Here is a 24,258-nt window from a genome sequence, read left to right on the forward strand (position 1 = left end):
ACACATGTTTCCCATGCCAATAAAGCCCATTGAATTGAATTGAATTGAATTGAGAGAGAGAGAGAGAGAGAGAGAGAGAGAGAGAGAGAGAGAGAGAGACAGAGAGACAGACAGACAGACTGACAGACTGACAGACAGACAGACAGACAGACAGACAGAGCGAGAGAGAGACAGACAGACAGAGTGACAGGCAGAGAGACATACCTCTTCCAGTTTGAGAGTGATCATAGTGAAGGCTCTGAAGACACAGTCTGTAGGTCCTGTAATAGTGATGATCCTCTCTGGACACGAGCCCTCTGAGATGTTGATACGGGCGCTGCTCTGTGATGTAGGGATAGAGGGATGGAGGGATGGAGAGGTGGGGAGGAGGAGAAGAGAACAGAAGACAACATTCATTCTGCTGCACTGCTTTGCACGTGTGTGAAGTGTGCAAGTGTGTGTGTGTGTGTGTGTGTGTGTGTGTGTGTGTGTGTGTGTGTGTGTGTGTGTGTGTGTGTGTGTGTGTGTGTGTGTGTGTGTGTGTGTGTGTGTGTGTGTGTGTGTGTGTGTGTGTGTGTGTGCATGTGTGTGAGATCTGAGCTAGCTGTGCAGTAGGAAGTAGGAGGAGCCATGCTAGGCCAGCTCTAGGCCCAGAGAGAGCTGAACCACTTCTTCAAAGAGCAGCCATGTTGTGTAGTGAACATCGTCATGTCCTTCAGTGGAACTACGCATGCACACACAGACACACACACGCACACGCATACACACACACGCATACACACACACACACGCATACAAACACACACTTACACACACACACACGCACGCACGCACACGCACGCACACACACACACACACACACACACACACACACACACACACACACACACACACACACACACACACACACACACACACACACACACACACACACACACACACACACACACACACACACACAGGCCTTTAATACTGAAATATGGAAACAGGAACAGGCCTTTAATACTGAAATATGCATGGGGAAATATTGTGTGTGTGAGCGTGTATGTGAATCTTTATTGAATGTAAGAAAGAAAGGAGATAGAGGGGAACAGAGGGAGAACAGGAAGAGAAAGGAGGGAGATGGAGAGAAAGGGGGAGAATGGAGGGAGAACGGAGGGAGATAGGAAGAGAAAGGAGGGAGATGGAGAGAAAGGGGGGAAATGGAGGGAGAAAGGAGGGAGACAGGGAGGAGAAAGGGGGAGAATGGAGAGAGACGGGGAGGAGAAAGGGGGAGAATGGAGGGAGAACAGGGAAAGAAATGGGAGAATGGAGGGAGAACAGGGAGGAAAAAGGGGGAGAACGGAGGGAGAAAAGGAGGAGAAAGGGGGAGAATGGAGGGAAAGGAAGCTGTGATAATGGAGGAGAAAGGAGAGAAAGGGGGAGAATGGGGGAGAAAGGAGGGAGACAGGGAGAGAAAGGGGGAGGATGGAGAGAGACAAGGAGGAGAAAGGGGGAGAATGAAGGGAGAACGGAGGGAGACAGGGAGAGAGCAGGAAGAGAAAGGGAGAGAACAGGAAGAGAAAGGGGGAGAACAGAGAAAGGGAGAGAAAGGGAGAGAACAGGAAGAGAAAGGGGGAGAACAGGAAGAGAAAGGGGGAGAACAGGAAGAGAAAGGGGGAGAACAGGAAGAGAAAGGGAGAGAACAGAAAGAGAAAGGGGGAGAACAGGAAGAGAAAGGGGGAGAACAGGAAGAGAAAGGGGGAGAACATGAAGATAAAGGGGGAGAACAGGAAGAGAAAGGGGGAGAACAGGAAGATAAAGGGGGAGAACAGGAAGAGAAAGGGGGAGAACAGGAAGATAAAGGGGGAGAACAGGAAGAGAAAGGGGGAGAACAGGAAGAGAAAGGGGGAGAACAGGAAGATAAAGGCAGAGAACAGGAAGATAAAGGGGGAGAACAGGAAGAGAAAGGGAGAGAACAGGGAGATAAAGGGGGAGAACAGGAAGGAGACAGGGAGAGAAAGGGGGGAACAGGAAGGAGACAGGAAGATAAAGGGGGAGAACAGGAGGATAAAGCGGGAGAACAGGAAGAGAAAGGGGGAGAACAGGAAGAGAAAGGGAGAGAACAGGAAGATAAAGGGGGAGAACAGGAAGGCTGTAATGATGGTGTTTTTATATCCTCCCTCCCCACTCTGAGTCTTTCAGCAAGCAGCTCATCTGAGGACTCACTGACAATGGCTAAAGATTTGTGTCTGTGTGCGTGTGTTTCGGCTGTGTGTGTGTGTGTCAACTCTTTTTGATTCCTTGGTGGGTGTGTGTTGGCTGTGTGTGTGTGTGTGTGTGTCTCGTCCGTGTGTGTGTGTGATTCATTGCATTACAAGGTTCCCAGGTCCTCTCCTGTCTGTTTCATTTACATGTGATCTCTGTCACTCTGTCTGCGAATGCCTGCATGAGTTGGTCTCAGCTCTGCGTGTGTGTGTATGCACGTCTGTGTCTGTCTCGTGTGTGTGTGTGTGTGTGATTCATTGTACTGCAGGGCTCCTAGCTCCTGTCTGTTTCTTCCGGTGTGTGTGTGTGTGTCTGTGCGTACGTGATCTCACTCAGGCTCTGGTCAATCTAAAGGACTCCCTGCTCTGCTTCTTCCCATGATAATGTTTTTATCTCCACCGTGGAGACAGATTTACTTTATCACAGCAATCTGATGTCAAATGTCTACTGTTTGCTGATTATCTGGGACTTCTGTCCCCAACCCAGGAGGGCCTACAGCAGCACCTAGATCTTCTGCACAGATTCTGCCAGACCTAGGCCCTGATAGACCTGGGCCCTGACAGACCTGGGCCCTGACAGACCTGGGCCCTGTCAGACCTGGACCCTGATAGACCTGGGCCCTGATAGACCTGGGCCCTGACAGACCTGGACCATGACAGACCTAGGCCCTGATAGACCTGGACCCTGATAGACCTGGGCCTTGACAGACCTGGGCCCTGACAGACCTGGGCCCTGTCAGAACTGGACCCTGATAGACCTGGGCCCTGATAGACCTGGGCCCTGACAGACCTGGACCATGACAGACCAAGGCCCTGACAGACCTGGACCCTGATAGACCTGGGCCCTGACAGACCTGGGCCCTGACAGACCTGGGCCCTGATAACCTGGACCCTGACAGACATGGACCACGACAGACCTAGGCCCTGATAGACCTGAGCCCTGTCAGACCTAGGCCCTGACAGACCTGGGACCTGACAGACCTGGGCCCTGACAGACCTGGACCCTGATAGACCTGGGCCCTGATAGACCTGGGCCCTGACAGATCTGGGACCTGACAGACCTGGGCCCTGACAGACCTGGGACCTGACAGACATGGGCCCTGACAAACCTGGGCCCTGACAGACCTGGACCACGACAGACCTAGGCCCTGATAGACCTGGACCCTGATAGACCTGGGCAGCCATTACATTTTCTTTAATGTTTCAGTCACCCATTATACTTTCATTAATGTTTCAGTCACCCATTATGCTTTTTTTCGTGTTTCAGTCAACCATTACATTTTCTTCCATGTTTCAGTCACCCATTATACTTTCTTCCATGTTTCAGTCACCCATTATAATTTCATTAATGTTTCAGTCACCCATTATACTTTCATTAATGTTTCAGTCACCCATTACATTTTCTTTAATGTTTCAGTCACCCATTATACTTTCTTCCATGTTTCAGTCACCCATTATACTTTCTTCCATGTTTCAGTCACCCATTATACTTTCATTAATGTTTCAGTCACCCATTATACTTTCATTAATGTTTCAGTCACCCATTATACTTTCATTAATGTTTCAGTCACCAATTATACTTTCATTAATGTTTCAGTCACCTATTATACTTTATTTAATGTTTCAGTCACCGATTATACTTTCATTAATGTTTCAGTCACCCATTATACTTTCATTAATGTTTCAGTCACCCATTATACTTTCATTAATGTTTCAGTCACCCATTATACTTTTATTAATGTTTCAGTCACTCATTATACTTTCTGTCATGTTTCAGTCACCCATTATACTTTCATTGATGTTTCAGTCACCCATTATACTTTCATTAATGTTTCAGTCACCCATTATACTTTCATTAATGTTTCAGTCACCCATTACATTTTCTTCCATGTTTCAGTCACCCATTATACTTTCTTCCATGTTTCAGTCACCCATTATACTTTCATTAATGTTTCAGTTACCCATTATACTTTCATTAATGTTTCAGTCACCCATTACATTTTTTTAAATGTTTCAGTCACCCATTATACTTTCATTAATGATTCAGTCACCCATTACATTTTCTTCCATGTTTCAGTCACCCATTATACTTTCTTCCATGTTTCAGTCGCCCATTATACTTTCATTAATGTTTCAGTCACCCATTATACTTTCATTAATGTTTCAGTCACCCATCGCATTTTATTTAATGTTTCAGTCACCCATTATATTTTCTTCCATGTTTCAGTCACCCCTTATACTTTCATTAATGTTTCAGTCACCCATTATACTTTTATTAATGTTTCAGTCACCCATTATACTTTCTGTCATGTTTCAGTCACCCATTATACTTTCATTAATGTTTCAGTCACCCATTACATTTTCTTCCATGTTTCAGTCACCCATTATACTTTCTTCCATGTTTCAGTCACCCATTATAATTTCATTAATGTTTCAGTCACCCATTATACTTTCATTAATGTTTCAGTCACCCATTACATTTTCTTTAATGTTTCAGTCACCCATTATACTTTCTTCCATGTTTCAGTCACCCATTATACTTTCTTCCATGTTTCAGTCACCCATTATACTTTCATTAATGTTTCAGTCACCCATTATACTTTCATTAATGTTTCAGTCACCCATTATACTTTCATTAATGTTTCAGTCACCAATTATACTTTCATTAATGTTTCAGTCACCTATTATACTTTATTTAATGTTTCAGTCACCGATTATACTTTCATTAATGTTTCAGTCACCCATTATACTTTCATTAATGTTTCAGTCACCCATTATACTTTCATTAATGTTTCAGTCACCCATTATACTTTTATTAATGTTTCAGTCACTCATTATACTTTCTGTCATGTTTCAGTCACCCATTATACTTTCATTGATGTTTCAGTCACCCATTATACTTTCATTAATGTTTCAGTCACCCATTATACTTTCATTAATGTTTCAGTCACCCATTACATTTTCTTCCATGTTTCAGTCACCCATTATACTTTCTTCCATGTTTCAGTCACCCATTATACTTTCATTAATGTTTCAGTTACCCATTATACTTTCATTAATGTTTCAGTCACCCATTACATTTTTTTTAATGTTTCAGTCACCCATTATACTTTCATTAATGATTCAGTCACCCATTACATTTTCTTCCATGTTTCAGTCACCCATTATACTTTCTTCCATGTTTCAGTCGCCCATTATACTTTCATTAATGTTTCAGTCACCCATTATACTTTCATTAATGTTTCAGTCACCCATCGCATTTTATTTAATGTTTCAGTCACCCATTATATTTTCTTCCATGTTTCAGTCACCCCTTATACTTTCATTAATGTTTCAGTCACCCATTATACTTTCATTAATGTTTCAGTCACCCATTATACTTTCTGTCATGTTTCAGTCACCCATTATACTTTCATTAATGTTTCAGTCACCCATTACATTTTCTTCCATGTTTCAGTCACCCATTATACTTTCTTCCATGTTTCAGTCACCCATTATACTTTCTTCCATGTTTCAGTCACCCATTATACTTTCATTAATGTTTTTAGTTACCCATTATACTTTCATTAATGTTTCAGTCACCCATTATACTTTCATTAATGTTTCAGTCACCCATTATACTTTCATTAATGATTCAGTCACCCATTACATTTTCTTCCATGTTTCAGTCACCCATTATACTTTCTTCCATGTTTCAGTCGCCCATTATACTTTCATTAATGTTTCAGTCACCCATTATACTTTCATTAATGTTTCAGTCACCCATTACATTTTCTTCCATGTGTCAGTCACCCATTATATTTTCTTCCATGTTTCAGTCACCCCTTATACTTTCATTAATGTTTCAGTCACCCATTATACTTTCATTAATGTTTCAGTCACCCATTTTACTTTCTGTCATGTTTCAGTCACCCATTATACTTTCATTAATGTTTCAGTCACCCATTACATTTTCTTCCATGTTTCAGTCACCCATTATACTTTCTTCCATGTTTCAGTCACCCATTATACTTTCTTCCATGTTTCAGTCACCCATTATACTTTCATTAATGTTTCAGTCACCCATTATACTTTCATTAATGTTTCAGTCACCCATTACATTTTTTAAAATGTTTCACTCACCTATTATACTTTCATTAATGTTTCAGTCACCCATTATACTTTCTTCCATGTCACCCATTATACTTTCTTCCATGTTTCAGTCACCCATTACATTTTCTTCCATGTTTCAGTCACCCATTATACTTTCTTCCATATTTCAGTCACCCATTATACTTTCATTAATGTTTCAGTTACCCATTATACTTTCATTAATGTTTCAGTCACCCATTATACTTTCATTAATGTTTCAGTCACCCATTATACTTTATTCCATGTTTCAGTCACCCATTACAATTTCTTCCATGTTTCAGTCACCCATTATACTTTCTTCCATGTTTCAGTCACCCATTATACTTTCATTAATGTTTCAGTTACCCATTATACTTTCATTAATGTTTCAGTCCCCCATTATACTTTCATTAATGTTTCAGTCACCCATTATACTTTCTTCCATGTTTCAGTCACCCATTACATTTTCTTCCATGTTTCAGTTACCCAGTATACTTTCTTCCATGTTTCAGTCACCCATTATACTTTCATTAATGTTTCAGTCACCCATTATACTTTCATTAATGTTTTAGTCACCCATTACATTTTATTCCATGTTTCAGTCACCCATTATACTTTCATTAATGTTTCAGTCACCCATTATACTTTCTGTCATGTTTCAGTCACCCATTATACTTTCATTAATGTTTCAGTCACCCATTATACTTTCATTAATGTTTCAGTCACCCATTATACTTTCATTAATGTTTCAGTCACCCATTGTACTTCCATTAATGTTTCAGTCACCCTTTATACTTTATTCCATGTTTCAGTCACCCATTATACTTCCATTAATGTTTCAGTCACCCATTACATTTTCTTCCATTTTCCAGTCACCCATTATACTTTTGTCCATGTTTCGGTCAACCATTATACCTTCATTAATGTTTCAGTTACCCATTATACTTTCTTCCATGTTTCAGTCACCCATTATACTTTCTTCCATGTTTCAGTCACCCATAATACTTTCATTAATGTTTCAGTCACCCATTATACTTTCATTAATGTTTCAGTCACCCATTACATTTTCTTTAATGTTTCAGTCACCCATTATACTTTCATTAATGTTTCAGTCACCCATTATACTTTCATTAATGTTTCAGTGACCCATTATACTTTCATTAATGTTTCAGTCACCCATTATACTTTCATTAATGTTTCAGTCACCCATTATACTTTCATTAATGTTTCAGTCACTCATTATACTTTCTGTCATGTTTCAGTCACCCATTATACTTTCATTAATGTTTCAGTCACCCATTATACTTTCATTAATGTTTCAGTCACCCATTACATTTTCTTCCATGCTTCAGTCACCCATTATACTTTCTTCCATGTTTCAGTCACCCATTATACTTTCATTAATGTTTCAGTCACCCATTACACTTTTATTAATGTTTCAGTCACCCATTATACTTTTATTAATGTTTCAGTCACCCATTATACTTTATTCCATGTTTCAGTCACCCATTACATTTTCTTTAATGTTTCAGTCACCCATTATACTTTCTTTAATGTTTCAGTCACCCATTATACTTTCTTCCATGTTTCAGTCACCCATTACATTTTCTTCCATGTTTCAGTCACCCATTATACTTTCTTCCATGTTTCAGTCACCCATTATACTTTCATTAATGTTTCAGTCACCCATTATACTTTCATTAATGTTTCATTCACCCATTATACTTTCTGTCATGTTTCAGTCACCCACTATACTTTATTCCATGTTTCAGTCACCCATTACATTTTCTTTAATGTTTCAGTCACCCATTATACTTTCATTAATGTTTCAGTCACCCATTATACTTTCTTCCATGTTTCAGTCACCCATTACATTTTTTTCCATTTTTTTTGTCACCCATTATACTTTCTTCCATGTTTCAGTCACCCATTATACTTTCATTAATGTTTCAGTCACCCATTATACTTTCATTAATGTTTCAGACACCCATTACATTTTCTTCCATGTGTCAGTCACCCATTATACTTTCATTAATGTTTCAGTCACGCATTATACTTTCATTAATGTTTCAGTCACCCATTATACTTTCTGTAATTTTTCAGTCACCCATTATATTTTCATTAATGTTTCAGTCACCCATTATACTTTCATTAATGTTTCAGTCACCCATTTTACTTCCATTAATGTTTCAGTCACCCATTACACTTTCTTCCATGTTTCAGTCACCCATTATACTTTCTTCCATGTTTCAGTCACCCATTATACTTTCATTAATGTTTCAGTCACCCATTACATTTTCTTCCATGTTTCAGTCACCCATTATACTTTCATTAATGTTCCAGTCACCCATTATACTTTTGTCCATGTTTCAGTCACCCATTATACTTTCATTAATGATTCAGTTACCCATTATACTTTCTTCCATGTTTCAGTCACCCATTATACTTTCTTCCATGTTTCAGTCACCCATTATACTTTCATTAATGTTTCAGTCACCCATTATACTTTCTTCCTTTTCACCCATTATACTTTCTTCCATGTTTCAGTCACCCATTATACTTTCTTTCATGTTTCAGTCACCCATTACATTTTCTTCCATGTTTCAGTCACCCATTACATTTTCTTCTGTGTTTTTCAGTGTCTTTCCATTTCACTTCACCTTCATAGCTTTGCAATCCTGTGCCACTTATTATGTTTGAGTGATTTTGTGGGTTTGTGCTGTGTATCGGTTGCCCTTGAGACTAAAATATTCATGCTTCCTCTTCCTGTCAGCGAAGATGCCGAGGTGCATTATATAGATAGATATAGGAGCGTAGGAAAATATGTGTTTGGTTTCAAGTTCTAGATGGAAATAAAGTATTTATGTGGATCCATCACAAACTGTAGAAACCAAGACGCTGAGTTATGGAGGTATATATAGAGGTACAAGACAAAATGTGTTGGGTTTCTCTTTAAGCTATATACCTAAATGTTTAAGTATGTACACTACCGATCAAAATATTTAGAACACCTACTCATTCAAGGGTTTTTCTTTCTTTTTTAAAACTATTTTCTACATTGTAGAATAACAGTGAAGACATCAAAACTATGAAATAGCACATATGGAATCATGTAGTAACCAAATAAGTGTTAAACAAATCAAAATATATTTTATATTTATGCCAAGAGTATGCAAAGCTGTCATCAAGGCAAAGGGTGGCTACTTTGAAGAATCTCAAATATAAAATATATTTTGATTTGTTCAACACTTTTTTGGTTACTAGATGACTCCATATGTGTTATTTAACAGTCCTGACGTCTTCACTGTTATTCTACAACGTACAAAAGAGTCCAAAAAGAAAGAAAAAGCCTTGAATGAGCAGGTGTTCTAAACCTTTTGACAGGTCGTGTGTGTGTATCCATGGATACTGTATCTCAATTTCAGGTGCGTAAGTACGGCAGGTTTAATAATGTAATAGAAAATATACCATTTAGAAAAAGGCTTTTATCAAAATCACCTTCCATCATTTGTTTTTAGTTATGGGCGGTCCCAGGAATCAAACCCACAATCGTGTAATTGTAAGCACCGTGTTTTACCAGCTGAGCTACAGAGGACCGTGTTACTACAGTATGTAATCTGGAGAACTTACCTCTTCTCGTATTTTCTTCACCGTCTCTCCTTTCTGTGGAGTGGAAAGACACAAACTTTTAGACACATTCAACAGGTTTTGTTTTAAGTTCTGTCCTTCACTCCTTCAAACTTCTCATTATTATTCAATGAGTTTGATGTGGTTAAATTATAAGTCCAACATATTTCAGACATACAACAGAATCCTTACTGTAACACACACGTTGGGAGGTTTGGTTTTTAGAAGTGAGTTCGGTAAACACTGCATTTCAATGTGTCCTTCATTGTCTTTTTATCTGACTTGGCTATAATGGAGGAATCCTAAAAGGAATATCAGATCCAGAGCAATTAGGCTTGTGCATGAATGTGTCTCTTGGGGAGCATTCTGTTCCTGTTGAGGGAACATAGATTGGTCGGTGGAGGAACCAATAACCCCTGAATGACTTTAACACAGAGTGAGAGAGAGAGAAAGAGAGAAAGAAAGAGAGAGAGACAGAGAGAGTGAGAGAAGGAGAGAGCGACACAGAGAGAGAGAGCGAGAGAGAGATATATATAGAGAGAGAGATAAAGAGAGAGATACAGAGAGACAGAGAGAGAGAGAGAGATACAGAGAGACAGAGAGAGAGGGAGAGAGAGAGAGAGAGAGAGAGAGAGAGAGAAGGAGAGAGCGAGAGAGAGATATAGAGCGAGAGATAGGGAGAGAGACAGAGAGAGAGAGAGAGACAGAGAGAGAGAGAGAGAGAGAGTTGTTCCTGTTGAGGGACAATAGATTGGTGTGGAGGAGGTGGAACCAATCACGTAAATAATCCAGTATCCAGCTGCTACAACATGGCAAACTGGTATTCTGTAAAATATGCAATCTGTGATATGTTGGCCTATTGTCATTTTGGACATACAAAAATATGATGTGTATTGAACACCCATGTTTTATAAGTTTAGTACACCTGTCAATCATCAATATAAATATAAAGCAAACCTAGTGGTGTGGTTGTCAGTTTGCTGTTTTTGGCCTTTAAATCACAGTGGAGGTAGAAGAACTACAGTAGAGTACACATCCATCCACTCTGAGCACCTGATTGCTTTCGATGGTCTGACTGGTTTGGACTGTTCTAGATGGAATAGGACTGCCCCTGACAGCTCTATATGGAATAGGACTGCTCCTGACCGCTCTAGATGGAATAGGACTGCTCCTGACCGTTCAAGACCGAATAGGACTGCTCCTGACTGCTCAAGACCGAATAGGACTGCTCCTGACTGTTCAAGACGGAATAGGACTGCTCCTGACTGTTCTAGATGGAATAGGACTGCTCCTGACCGCTCTAGATGGAATCGGACTGCTACTGACCGCTCTAGATGGAATAGGACTGCTCCTGACTGTTCTAGATGGAATAGGACTGCTCCTGACAGCTCTAGATGGAATAGGTCTGCTCCTTACTGCTCTGGAAGGAATAGGATTGATCCTGACTATTCTAGATGGAATAGGACTGCTCCTGACTGTTCTAGACGGAATAGGACTGCTCCTGACTATTCTAGATGGAATACGACTGCTCCTGACTATTATAGGCGGAATAGGACTGCTCCTGACTGTTCTAGAAGGAATAGGACTGCTCCTGACTATTCTAGATGGAATAGGATTCCTCCTGACTATTCTAGATGGAATAGGACTGCTCCTGACTATTATAGATGGAATAGGACTGCTCCTGACCATTCTAGATGGAATAGGACTGGTCCTGACCATTCTAGGCGGAATAGGACTGCTCCTGACTGTTCTAGACGAAATAGGAATGCTCCTGACTGTTCTATATGGAATAGGACTGCTCCTGACCATTCTAGACTGAATAGGACTGCTCCTGACCGCTCTAGATGGAATAGGACTGCTCCTGACCGCTCTAGATGGAATAGGATTGTTCTTAACTGCTCTAGATGGAATAGGACTACTCTTGAGTGCTGTTGATGGAATAGGACTGCTCCTGACTGCTTTATATGGAATAGGACTGCCCCTGACAGCTCTATATGGAATAGGCCTGCTCCTGATTGCTCTAGATGGAATAGGACTGCTCCTGATAGCTCTAGATGGAATAGGACTGCTCCGGACAGCTCTATATGGAATAGGACTGCTCCTGATTGCTCTAGATGGAATAGGACTGCTCCTGCTCCTGCTCCTGCTCCTGTTTCTGTGTGTGTCCATCTGATTGTTTGTGTGTGTGTGTGTGTGTGTGTGTGTGTGTGTGTGTGTGTGTGTGTGTGTGTGTGTGTGTGTGTGTGTGTGTGTGTGTATATGTGTGTATCTGTGTGTGTGTGTGTCCATCTGTATGTGTGTGTGTGTGTGTGTGTACCTGTGTGCGTGTCTTCGTGCTTGTCTGTATGTGTGTCTATGTGCGTGTCTGTGTGTGCATGTGCGTGTGCGTGTTTGTGTGTGTGTGTCTGTGTGTGCGTGTGTGTGTGTGCGTGTGTGTGTGTGTGTGTGTCAGAGTTATTTTAGCAGCAGGGTAAATCCCTGAGCCAGACAAGCTCTAATGTCTGCAGGCAGGCCGGTTCTACTGTTCTACTGTTCTACTCTTCCACTGTTCTGCTGTTCTACTGTTCTACTGTTCTGTTGTTCCACTGTTCCACTGTTCTACTGTTCTATTGTGGATCTGGACTCCGTCTCCTACTATAGTACAGTACGTGGAGAACTAGCTAGATGAAATGACTGGCTCAGGTGTATTGTCAGCAGGTTAGCTGGAGGTCAGCCCTCAGGATAAGCTCTGATGTCTGATATCTACAGGGCCCTCTCTCTCTCTGTGTGTGTGTGTGTGTGTGTGTGTGTGTGTGTGTGTGTGTGTGTGTGTGTGTGTGTGTGTGTGTGTGTGTGTGTGTGTGTGTGTGTGTGTGTGTGTGTGTGTGTGTTAGAGAGGTGTATTAGCAGCAGGTTAGCTGGATGTCAGCCCTCAGGACAAGCTCTGATGTCTGCATTGGCTCTGCTGGGTAGTGCTGGGTAGAGCCAAGGACACACAGCCACTGTACGGCTGCAGTATGTACAGTACACTGCCTGGCTGTATGCCTGTGAGTTACAGTACACTGCCTGGTTGTATGCCTGTGATCTACAGTACACTGCCTGGCTGTATGCCTGTGAGTTACAGTACACTACCAGGTTGCATGCCTGTGAGTTACAGTACACTGCCTGGCTACATGCCTGTGAGTTATAGTACACTGCCTGGCTGCATGCCTGTGAGTTATAGTACACTGCCTGGCTGCATGCCTGTGAGTTATAGTACACTGCCTGGCTGCATGCCTGTGAGTTACAGTACACTGCCTGGCTGCATGCCTGTGAGTTACAGTACACTGCCTGGCTGCATGCCTGTGAGTTATAGTACGCTGCCTGGCTACATGCCTGTGAGCTACAGTACACTGCCAGGTTGCATGCCTGTGAGTACGCCACAGGGTTGAGTGTAGTGTGCAGTCATCAACCTTTAACGTTGTTCTCACTGTTCAGGACCACACTGAAGATCAGGACTGAAGGCGTTTGTCTGTCAGTTAATAACAGAGTACTGTACCTTTTCTTCGTGGCTCCTCATGATCACTGGAGTCTCTAGTATCTAGATTACAAGTACAACTTGATGTTGACGCAGGAGCCAGACATCATACTAATATCATATAATTCCTCCTCAAATGTATTTAAAATGATACTATGTTAAGAAAGAGGAGATGCTACTGAACAGCACCTGAGAGAGCTGTTATAGGAGCTGATTACTACTGAACAGCACCTGAGAGAGCTGTTATAGGAGCTGATTACTACTGAACAGCACCTGACAGAGCTGTTATAGGAGCTGATTACTACTGAACAGCACCTGAGAGAGCTGTTATAGGAGCTGATTACTACTGAACAGCACCTGACAGAGCTGTTATAGGAGCTGATTACTACTGAACAGCACCTGACAGAACTGTTATAGGAGCTGATTACTATTGAACAGCACCTGACAGAGCTGTTATAGGAGCTGATTACTACTGAACAGCACCTGAGAGAACTGTTATAGGAACTGATTACTACTGAACAGCACCTGACAGAGCTGTTATAGGAACTGACTTCTACTGAATATGACCTGATGGAAACAATAACCTCACCCAGGAACTCTGTATGTGTAGTCAGTGTACACCAGAGCCTTATATTTGGATAATCAATATTAAGGCTCTGGTCTACACGATTGTGCCAACCGATTCACAGACCACAGGGATGACGACATAGGGGGAGGGGGAGGGAGGGAGACAGTGAGAGAAAGGAGAGGGAGAGGGGGAAGAGAGAGAGAGGATGAGGGAGAGGATGAGGGAGAGGATGAGAGAGAGAGAGAGAGAGAGAGAGAGAGAGAGAGAGAGAGAGAGAGAGAGAGATAGAGAGACAGACAGACAGACAGACAGACAGACAGACAGACAGACAGACAGACAGACAGACAGACAGACAGACAGGGAATTGGAGGGGTGAGAGACAGAGAGAAACAGACATAGAATTGGAGGGGTGAGAGACAGAGAGAAAGAGACAGAGAATTGGAGGGGTGAGAGACAGAGAGAAAGAGACAGAGAATTGGAGGGGTGAGAGACAGAGAGAAACAGACAGAGAATTGGAGGGGTGAGAGAGACAGAGAGAGACAGAGAGAGACAGAGAGAGACAGACAGAGAATTGGAGGGGTGAGAGACAGAGAGAGACAGAGAGAGACAGTGAGAGACAGAGAGAAACAGAGAGAGACAGAGAGAGACAGAGAGAAACAGACAGAGAATTGGAGGGGTGAGAGACAGAGAGAGACAGAGAGAGACAGAGAGAGACAGACAGAGAATTGGAGGGGTGAGAGACAGAGAGAGACAGAGAGAGACAGTGAGAGACAGAGAGAAACAGAGAGAGAGAGAGAGACAGAGAGAAACAGACAGAGAATTGGAGGGGTGAGAGACAGAGAGAAAGAGACAGAGAATTGGAGGGGTGAGAGACAGAGAGAAACAGAGAGAGACAGAGAGAGACAGAGAGAGACAGAGAGAGACAGAGAGAGACAGAGAGAGTATTGGAGGGGTGAGAGGCAGAGAGAGACAGAGAGAGACAGAGACAGACAGAGAATTGGAGGGGTGAGAGGCAGAGAGAAACAGACAGAGAATTGGAGGGGTGAAAGACAGAGAGAAACAGACAGAGAATTGGAGGGGTAAGAGACAGAGAGAGAGACAGAGAGAGACAGAGAGAGACAGAGACAGACAGACAAAGAATTGGAGGGGTGAGAGACAGAGAGAAACAGAGAGAGACAGACAGAGAATTGGAGGGGTGAGAGGCAGAGAGAAACAGACAGAGAATTGGAGGGGTGAGAGACAGAGAGAAACAGACAGAGAATTGGAGGGGTGAGAGACAGAGAGAGAGACAGAGAGAGACAGAGAGAGACAGAGAGAGAATTGGAGGGGTGAGAGACAGAGAGAGACAGAGAGAGACAGAGAGACAGAGAGACACAGAGATACAGACAGACAGAGAATTGGAGGGGTGAGAGACAGAGAGAAACAGAGAGAGACAGAGATACAGACATAATTAGAATTGGAGGGGTGAGAGACAGAGAGAAACAGAGAGAAACAGAGAGAGACAGAGAGAAACAGAGAGAAACAGAGAGAAACAGAGAGCGAGAGAAAGGCTGCGTCTCACCTTTCCGATGATGCTGCCAACTTCCTGCAAAAGGAAAGAAAGGAAAATGTCACTATATTGATTTAATCCTGTCAGGAGTCATCTAGTGGTCAAGTTGCTCTCTGGGGTGGTAGACCACTGTAACACTACACCACCATACCACCTAAGACAGTCACTAGACCCCCCTAGACAGTCACTAGACCACCCCAGAAAGTCACTAGACCCCCCTAGACAGCCACTAGACCACCCCAGAAAGTCACTAGACCCACCTAGACAGCCACTAGACCACCCCAGACAGTCACCAGACCACTAGACAACTAGACCAGCCCAGACAATCACCAGACCACTAGACCACTATACCACCCCAGACAGTCACTAGACCACCCCAGACAGTTACCAGACCACTAGACCACTATACCACCCCAGACAGTCACTAGACCACTAGACCACTAGACCACTATACCACCACAGACAGTCACCAGACCACTATACCACTAGACCACTATACCACCCCAGACAGTCACTAGACCCCCTAGACAGCAATTAGACCACCCCAGACAGCCACTATACCACCCCAGACATTCACTAGACCCCCCTAAACAGCCACTAGACCACTATACCACCCCAGACAGCCACTAGACCACTAGAACACTAGACCACTAGACCACTAGAACACTATACCACCCAGACAGTCACCAGACCACTACACCACCCCAGACACCCACTAGACCACTAGAACACTATACCACTATAACAGTAGACCACTAGAACACTAGACTACCCCAGACAGTCACCAGACCACTAGACCACTAGAACACTATAACCACCCCGGACAGCCACTTCCCACTAGAACACTAGAACACTATACCACTAGACCACCCCAGACAGTCACCAGACCACTAGACCACACCAGGCAGCCACTAGACCACTAGACCACTAGAACACTAGACAACTAGAACACTATACCACTATACCACTAGAACACTATACCACTATACCACTAGACCACTAGAACACTAGATCACTAGACAACTAGAACACTATACCACTATACCACTAGAACACTATACCACTATACCACTAGACCACTACACCACTATACCACTATACCACTAGACCACTAGAACACTATACCACGATACCACTAGACCACTAGAACACTAGACAACTAGAACAGTAGACCACTATACCACTAGAACACTATACCACTAGAACACTAGACCACTATACCACTAGACCACTATACCACCCCAGACAGTCACCAGACTGCTAGACCACCCCAGACAGTCACCAGACCACTAGACCAATAGACCACTATGTCACCCCAGACAGTCACCAGACCACTAGACCACCCCAGACAGTCACCAGACCACTAGACCACTAGACCACTATACCACCACAGACAGTCACCAGACCACTAGACCACTAGACCACCCCAGATAGGCACTAGACCACTAGACCACTATACCACCCAAGACAGCCACTAGACCACTAGAACACTAGACATCCCCAGACAGTCACTAGACCACTAGACAACTAGACCACTCCAGACAGCCACTAGACCACTAGACCACTAGACCACCCCAGACAGCCACTAGACCACTAGACCACCCCAGACAGCCACTAGACCACTAGAACACTAGATCACCCCAGACAGCTACTAGACCACCAGAACACTATACCACTATACCACTAGACCACTATACCACCCCAGACAGCCACTAGACCACTAGACCACTAGATCACCGCAGACAGTCACTAGACCACTATACCACTAGACCACTCCAGACAGCCACTGGACCACTAGAACACTAGACCACTCCAGACAGCCACTAGACCACTAGAACACTAGACCACCCCAGACAGCCACTAGACCACTAGATCACTCCAGACAGCCACTAGACAACTAGACCACTATACCACCCCAGACAGCCACTAGACCCCTAGACCACCCCAGACAGCCACTAGACCACTAGACCACCCCAGACAGCCACTAGACCACTAGACCACCCCAGACAGCCGCTAGACCCCTAGACCCCTAGACCACCCCAGACAGCCACTAGACCCCTAGACCACCCCAGACAGCCACTAGACCCCTAGACCACCCCAGACAGCCACTAGACCCCTAGACCACCCCAGACAGCCACTAGACCACTAGACCACCCCAGACAGCCACTAGACCCTAGACCACCCCAGACAGCCACTAGACCCCTAGACCACCCCAGACAGCCACTAGACCACTAGACCACCCCAGACAGCCACTAGACCACTATACCACTATACCACCCCAGACAGCCACTAAACCCCTAGACCACCCCAGACACCCCAGACAGACCACCCCAGACAGCCACTAGACCACTAGACCACCCCAGACAGCCACTAGACCCTAGGCCACCCCAGACAGCCACTAGATCACTATACCACCCCAGACAGCCACTAGACCACTAGTCCACCCCAGACAACCACTAGACCCCTAGACCACCCCAGACAACCACTAGACCACTAGACCACCCCAGACAACCACTAGACCCCTAGACCACCCCAGACAACCACTAGACCACTAGACCACCCCAGACAGCCACTAGACCACTAGACCACCCCAGACAGCCACTAGACCACTCTACCACCCCAGACAACCACTAGACCCCCCCAGACAGCCACAAGTCCCCCCCAGACAGCCACTAGCCAACTAGCAACCACTATACCACTAGAACACTAGAACACTCCAGACAGCCACTAGACCACTAGAATACTAGACCACTCCAGACAGACACTAGACCACTAGACCACTAGACCACTCCAGACATCCACTAGACCACTAGACCACTCCAGACATCCACTAGACCACTAGACCACCCCAGACAGCCACTAGACCACTAGACCACCCCAGACAGCCACTAGACCACTAGACCACTAGAACACTAGACCACTAGAACACTAGAACACTCGACCACTAGAACACTAGACCACTAGAACACTAGACCATTAGTACACTAGACCACTAGAACACTAGACCACCCCCGACAGCCACTAGACCACTAGACCCCTAGACCACTAGAACACTAGACCACTAGAACACTAGACCACTAGAACACTAGATCACTCCAGACAGTCACTAGACCACTAGACCACTAGACCACTATACCACCCCAGACAGTCACTAGACCACTAGACCACTATATCACTCCAGACATTCACTAGACCACTAGACCACCCCAGACAGGCGCTAGACCCCTAGACCCCTAGACCACCCCAGACAGCCACTAGACCCCTAGACCACCCCAGACAGCCACCAGACCCCTAGACCACCCCAGACAGCCACTAGACCCTAGACCACCCCAGACAGCCACTAGACCCCTAGACCACCCCAGACAGCCACTAGACCACTAGACCACCCCAGACAGCCACTAGACCACTATACCACTATACCACCCCAGACAGCCACTAGACCCCTAGACCACCCCAGACAACCACTAGACCACTAGACCACCCCAGACAGCCACAAGACCACTAGACCACCCCAGACAGCCACTAGACCACTAGACCACCCCAGACAACCACTAGACCCCTAGACCACCCCAGACAACCACTAGACCACTAGACCACCCCAGACAGCCACAAGACCACTAGACCACCCCAGACAGCCACTAGACCACTAGACCACCCCAGACAGCCACTAGACCACTATACCACCCCAGACAACCACTAGACCCCCCCAGACAGCCACAAGACCCCCCCAGACAGCCACTAGCCCCCTAGCAACCACTTTACCACTAGAACACTAGAACACTCCAGACAGCCACTAGACCACTAGAATACTAGACCACTCCAGACAGACACTAGACCACTAGACCACTAGACCACTAGACATCCACTAGACCACCACTCCAGACATCCACTAGACCACTAGACCACCCCAGACAGCCACTAGACCACTAGACCACCCCAGACAGCCACTAGACCACTAGACCACCCCAGACAGCCACTAGACCACTAGACCACTAGAACACTAGACCACTAGAACACTAGAACACTCGACCACTAGAACACTAGACCACTAGAACACTAGACCATTAGTACACTAGACCACTAGAACACTAGACCACCCCAGACAGCCACTAGACCACTAGACCACTAGACCACTAGAACACTAGACCACTAGAACACTAGACCACTAGAACACTAGATCACTCCAGACAGTCACTAGACCACTAGACCACTAGACCACTATACCACCCCAGACAGCCACTAGACCACTATACCACCCCAGACAGTCACTAGACCACTTGACCACTATATCACTCCAGACGGTCACTAGACCACTAGACCACTAGACCACTAACACTATACCACTAGACCACTAGACCACTAGACCACTAGATCACTCCAGACAGCCACTAGACCAATAGAACACTATACCACCCCAGACAGTCACTAGACCACTAGACCACTAGAACACTAGAACACTAGACCACTAGACCACTAGACCGCATTAGATGACTAGACCAAAGTCCACCCCTGGCCATGTGTGTGTCATCATCTAAGGCAAGCAGACAGACCTACCTTTCCGTGCATGAGGAGCCGTAGCGTAAGGGTGACGTTCATGCCCCCCTCTCCAAAGTCCTGTTCACAGTTCATGTTGATGTGAGACTGAGACACAAGGAGACGCATGAAAGATGCTCTGCAGACAGACAGACAGACTCTCAGGGTGAAGGGAGAGGTTATCTCTCTCCTCACAGCTCTCTGTAGGAAAACACAGGAAGTACAACACTTTGTTTTTATTGATTATAGTGATTATTGATTATTGATTTTTCTTTTGAGTTATCCCAGAAAACTTAACAATTGTCTAATTTTCCAAATGGAAATGTATCACCCGTATACATGATACAACTGCAACCAAAGAATGTCTATATACAGTACAGTACGTCAGTAACAAGCAACAAGCTTCAGAGAAACATGTTGTTGTCTGAGAAACAGGTCACTGTCAGAGAAACAGGTTGTTAAACAAACATGTTGTTGTCTGAGAAACAGGTCACTGTCAGAGAAACAGGTTGTTAAACAAACATGTCGTTGTCTGAGAAACAGGTTGTTAGACAAACATGTCGTTGTCTGAGAAACAGGTTGTTGTTAGAGAAACATGTCATCGTCTGAGAAACAGGTCGTTGTCAGAGAAACAGGTCATTGTCAGAGAAACAGGTAATTGTCAGAGAAACAGGTCACTGTCAGAGAAACAGGTTGTTAGACAAACAGGTCGTTGTCAGACAAACAGGTCACTGTCAGAGAAACAGGTCATTGTCAGAGAAACAGGTTGTTGTTAGAGAAACATGTCGTTGTCTGAGAAATAGGTTGTTAGACAAACAGGTCACTGTCAGAGAAACAGGTCATTGTCAGAGAAACAGGTCACTGTCAGAGAAACAGGTTGTTAGAGAAACAGGTCGTTGTCTGAGAAACAGGTTGTTAGACAAACAGGTCACTGTCAGAGAAACAGGTAATTGTCAGAGAAACAGGTCATTGTCAGAGAAAGTGGTCGTTGTTAGAGAAACAGGTCATTGTCAGAGAAACAGGTCATTGTCAGAGAAACAGGTCGCTGTCAGAGAAACAGGTCGTTATTGGAGAAACAGGTCGTTGTTAGAGAAACAGGTAATTGTCAGAGAAACAGGTCGTTGTTAGAGAAAGAGGTCGTTGTTAACAACACAGTTTAGCTCATTGTAACCAGAGTCTTATCTTTTCAAACTCTTCTACATAACGACGGGGACAACGAACAAGGAACGCAATGTGTAAAAAAAGGCCATGCCTGTGCATGTGGCTTCCCCCACAGTCCCGTTAGGGTGATTTATCCCCTTCTCAGCTCTTCAATCACTGCCAGGTTTCGTGGACATGTGGACTCTGGCCCCTCCCACTGTAGCTCAGAGTGGTTATCATCTTTGGCCAATGAGGATGCCAAGTTTGGCTGGGGACCAAGTTTTCAGTTTGTCTTCTAGAAGTGTTTGTGCCCTTGTATTGTTGGGGATCGTTTCTGATGATTGGTCCCCATGCTACTGAAACCTTGCTAGCGTTGGTTATCTTGTTAAATATGTAACTTGGTGTTCTGTCGCCAGCGGTTAGCATTGCTTACCTGTTGAGGTATTGCACACTATCGTCTAAGTAGAGAATTGCCAGCTACTGTAAATAATTGCATGTTCGTAGCTGTCATTATGTGCATGCTAATGCTACTGTAAATAATTGCATGTTCGTAGCTGTCATTATGTGCATTCTAATGCTACTGTAAATAATTGCATGTTCGTAGCTGTCATTATGTGCATGCTAATGCTACTGACGAGTCTGTGTTACGTGGAAGAAAAGGGAAACCAGTAGAAGATGATTCCAGACGGCCTGGGTGTACTTCCACATACACACTTGATTTATGTCCTATTAGATAAGATCTCTAGCTGGCTGGAGAGAAAAGGTCACAAGTCGTGACTGGCAGCAGTAATTAGTCTCTCTCTCCGCCAAGACGTTGACATCCTATCTGTAGCTGTGTGTCTGTGTGTCTGTGTGTGTGTGTGTGAGAGAGAGAGAGAGAGAGAGAGAGAGAGAGAGAGAGAGAGAGAGAGAGAGAGAGAGAGAGAGAGAGAGAGTGTGTGTGTGAGAGTTTGTGTGTGTGTGTGTGTGTGTGCAGGTCTTGTTTTAACCAGAAAGCCTGTAGCAAGTCAGAACCTAAACAATCAATTAAAAAGTTCAATCTAATTTTATTTGTCACAATGCACCGAAATACAACAAAGTGTAGAAGTTACAGTGAAATGCTTACTTACAAGCCCTTAACCAACAATGCTTTAATAAGTATTAAAAAGTAAAAAATAAAAGTAACATATAATTAAAGAGCAGCAGTAAAATAATAATAGTGAGGTTATATACAGGGGGTACCAGTACAGAGTCAATGTGGAGGCTATATACAGGGGGTACCGGTGCAGAGTCAATATGGAGGCTGTATACAGGGGGTATAGGTACAGAGTCAATTTGCGGGGGCTCCGTTTAGTCGGGGTAATTGAAGTGATATATACATGTAGCTAGATTTATTAAAGTGACTTATGCATAGATAATAACAGAGAGTTGCAGCAGCGTAAAAGAGGGGTCTGGGTAGCACTTTGATTAGATGTTCAATAGTCTTAAGGCTTGGGGGTAAAAGCTGTTAAGAAGCCTCTTGGTCCTAGACTTGACGCTCCGGTACCGCTTGCCGTGGGGTAGCAGGGAGAACAGTCTATGACTAGGGTGGCTGGAGTCGTTGACAATTTTTAGGGCCTTCCTCTGACACCGCCTGGTATACAGGTCCTGGATGGCAGTAAGCTTGCCCCCAGTGCCAAATCTTTTCAGTCTCCTGAGTGGGAATAGGCTTTGTCATGCCCTCTTTACGACTGTCTTGGTGTGTTTGGACCATGATAGTTTGTTGGTGATGTGGACACCAAGGAAGTTGAAGCTCTCAACCTGCTCCACTACAGACCCGTCGATGAGAATGGGAGGGGGGCGTGCTCAGTTCTCCTTTTCCTGTAGTCCACAATCATCTCCTGATCGGCATTAAGTACTAGCGGTTGAGGGCGTTCACAGCCGACCCCCTCAGACGAGCTCCAGTTAGCTGTTTTTACATGGTCCTTCTAGCTGGATTCTGACCTAACGACAGAGAAGATGTTGCATTAACCTGAAGAGGAGTTGTTTCCACACCCCAGGATACAGACGACCAGCCCTGCTCCAGGCCTCCTCAGTAGTAAGGGTTGGCCACACCCTCACCAGTTGGGAGCTTCTGAGGGAATAGGAGGACCTACGTCATGAGCAGGAAGAGATCAGGAGGGAGTACTCTAGGCCCTCCCGGCCTGAGTCCCCGCCGTGGGAGCACCGTCTCCTGACCGTTACCGCTCTATGACCTGCCACGGAAGTCCCACAATAGGCGATACTCCCAGACTTCAGACCTGCTCCCCAAACAGAATGTACTTCAGACCTGCTCCCCAAACAGACTCTACTTCAGACCTGCTCCCCAAACAGACTCTACTTCAGACCTGCTCCCCAAACAGACTCTACTTCAGACCTGCTCCCAAAACTGACTCTACTTCAGACCTGCTCCCCAAACAGACTCTACTTCAGACCTGCTCCCCAAACAGACTCTACTTCAGACCTGCTCCCCAAACAGACTCTACTTCAGAACTGCTCCCCAAACAGACTCTACTTCAGACCTCTCAGACTCGGCCCATCTACTCTCCAAAAAGACTCTACTTCAGACCTCTCTGACTCGGCCCATCTACTCCCCTAACATACTTTACTTCAGACCTCTCAAACTCAGCCCATCTACTCCCCAAACAAACTCTACTTCAGACCTCTCAGAGTCGGCCCATCAACTCCCCTAAGAGACTCTACTTCAGGCCTCCCTGGCCAGTGCATTCGCCACTTCCATGGGGGCGTCTGGACTTCCACTATGAGGTGGCTCAGCTGCTTTCCCGACCGATGTCCCTCTAGGTCACCCCGGCCGGAGGCACGGAAGTATCCTTCTGCTCTCCAGAGCTCCCTAGCAGATGAAGACAACTCCAGAGTGCACACAGTCCACCACACCAAGGTCTGTACGCCCTCTCAGCCAGAGCTCCCCAGCAGATGAAGACAACTCCAGAGTGCACACAGTCCACCACACCAAGGTCTGTACACCCTTTCAGCCAGAGCCTTGACGAGCCAT

The 24,258-nt window shown here is 44.7% G+C and overlaps 1 protein-coding gene across 2 annotated transcripts in view; it reads right to left on the bottom strand.

The window, feature by feature from the left end:
* Positions 1-24,258, bottom strand: part of LOC139413903 (poly(rC)-binding protein 4-like) — a 137,317-nt gene that overhangs the window by 44,961 nt on the left and 68,098 nt on the right. For both annotated transcript variants that reach the window (XM_071161751.1, XM_071161750.1), the window contains exons 2-5: positions 20,130-20,309; positions 15,588-15,611; positions 9,966-9,998; positions 205-321 (exon numbers count right to left, since the gene is read on the bottom strand). In XM_071161751.1, coding sequence (XP_071017852.1) covers positions 205-321; positions 9,966-9,998; positions 15,588-15,611; positions 20,130-20,237 — 282 coding nt within the window. In that variant the 5' untranslated portion in view covers positions 20,238-20,309. The remainder of the gene's footprint in view (positions 1-204; positions 322-9,965; positions 9,999-15,587; positions 15,612-20,129; positions 20,310-24,258) is intronic.

Source organism: Oncorhynchus clarkii, chromosome 7, assembly GCF_045791955.1.
Source record: "Oncorhynchus clarkii lewisi isolate Uvic-CL-2024 chromosome 7, UVic_Ocla_1.0, whole genome shotgun sequence".
NCBI classification, from domain to species: Eukaryota; Metazoa; Chordata; class Actinopteri; order Salmoniformes; family Salmonidae; genus Oncorhynchus; species Oncorhynchus clarkii.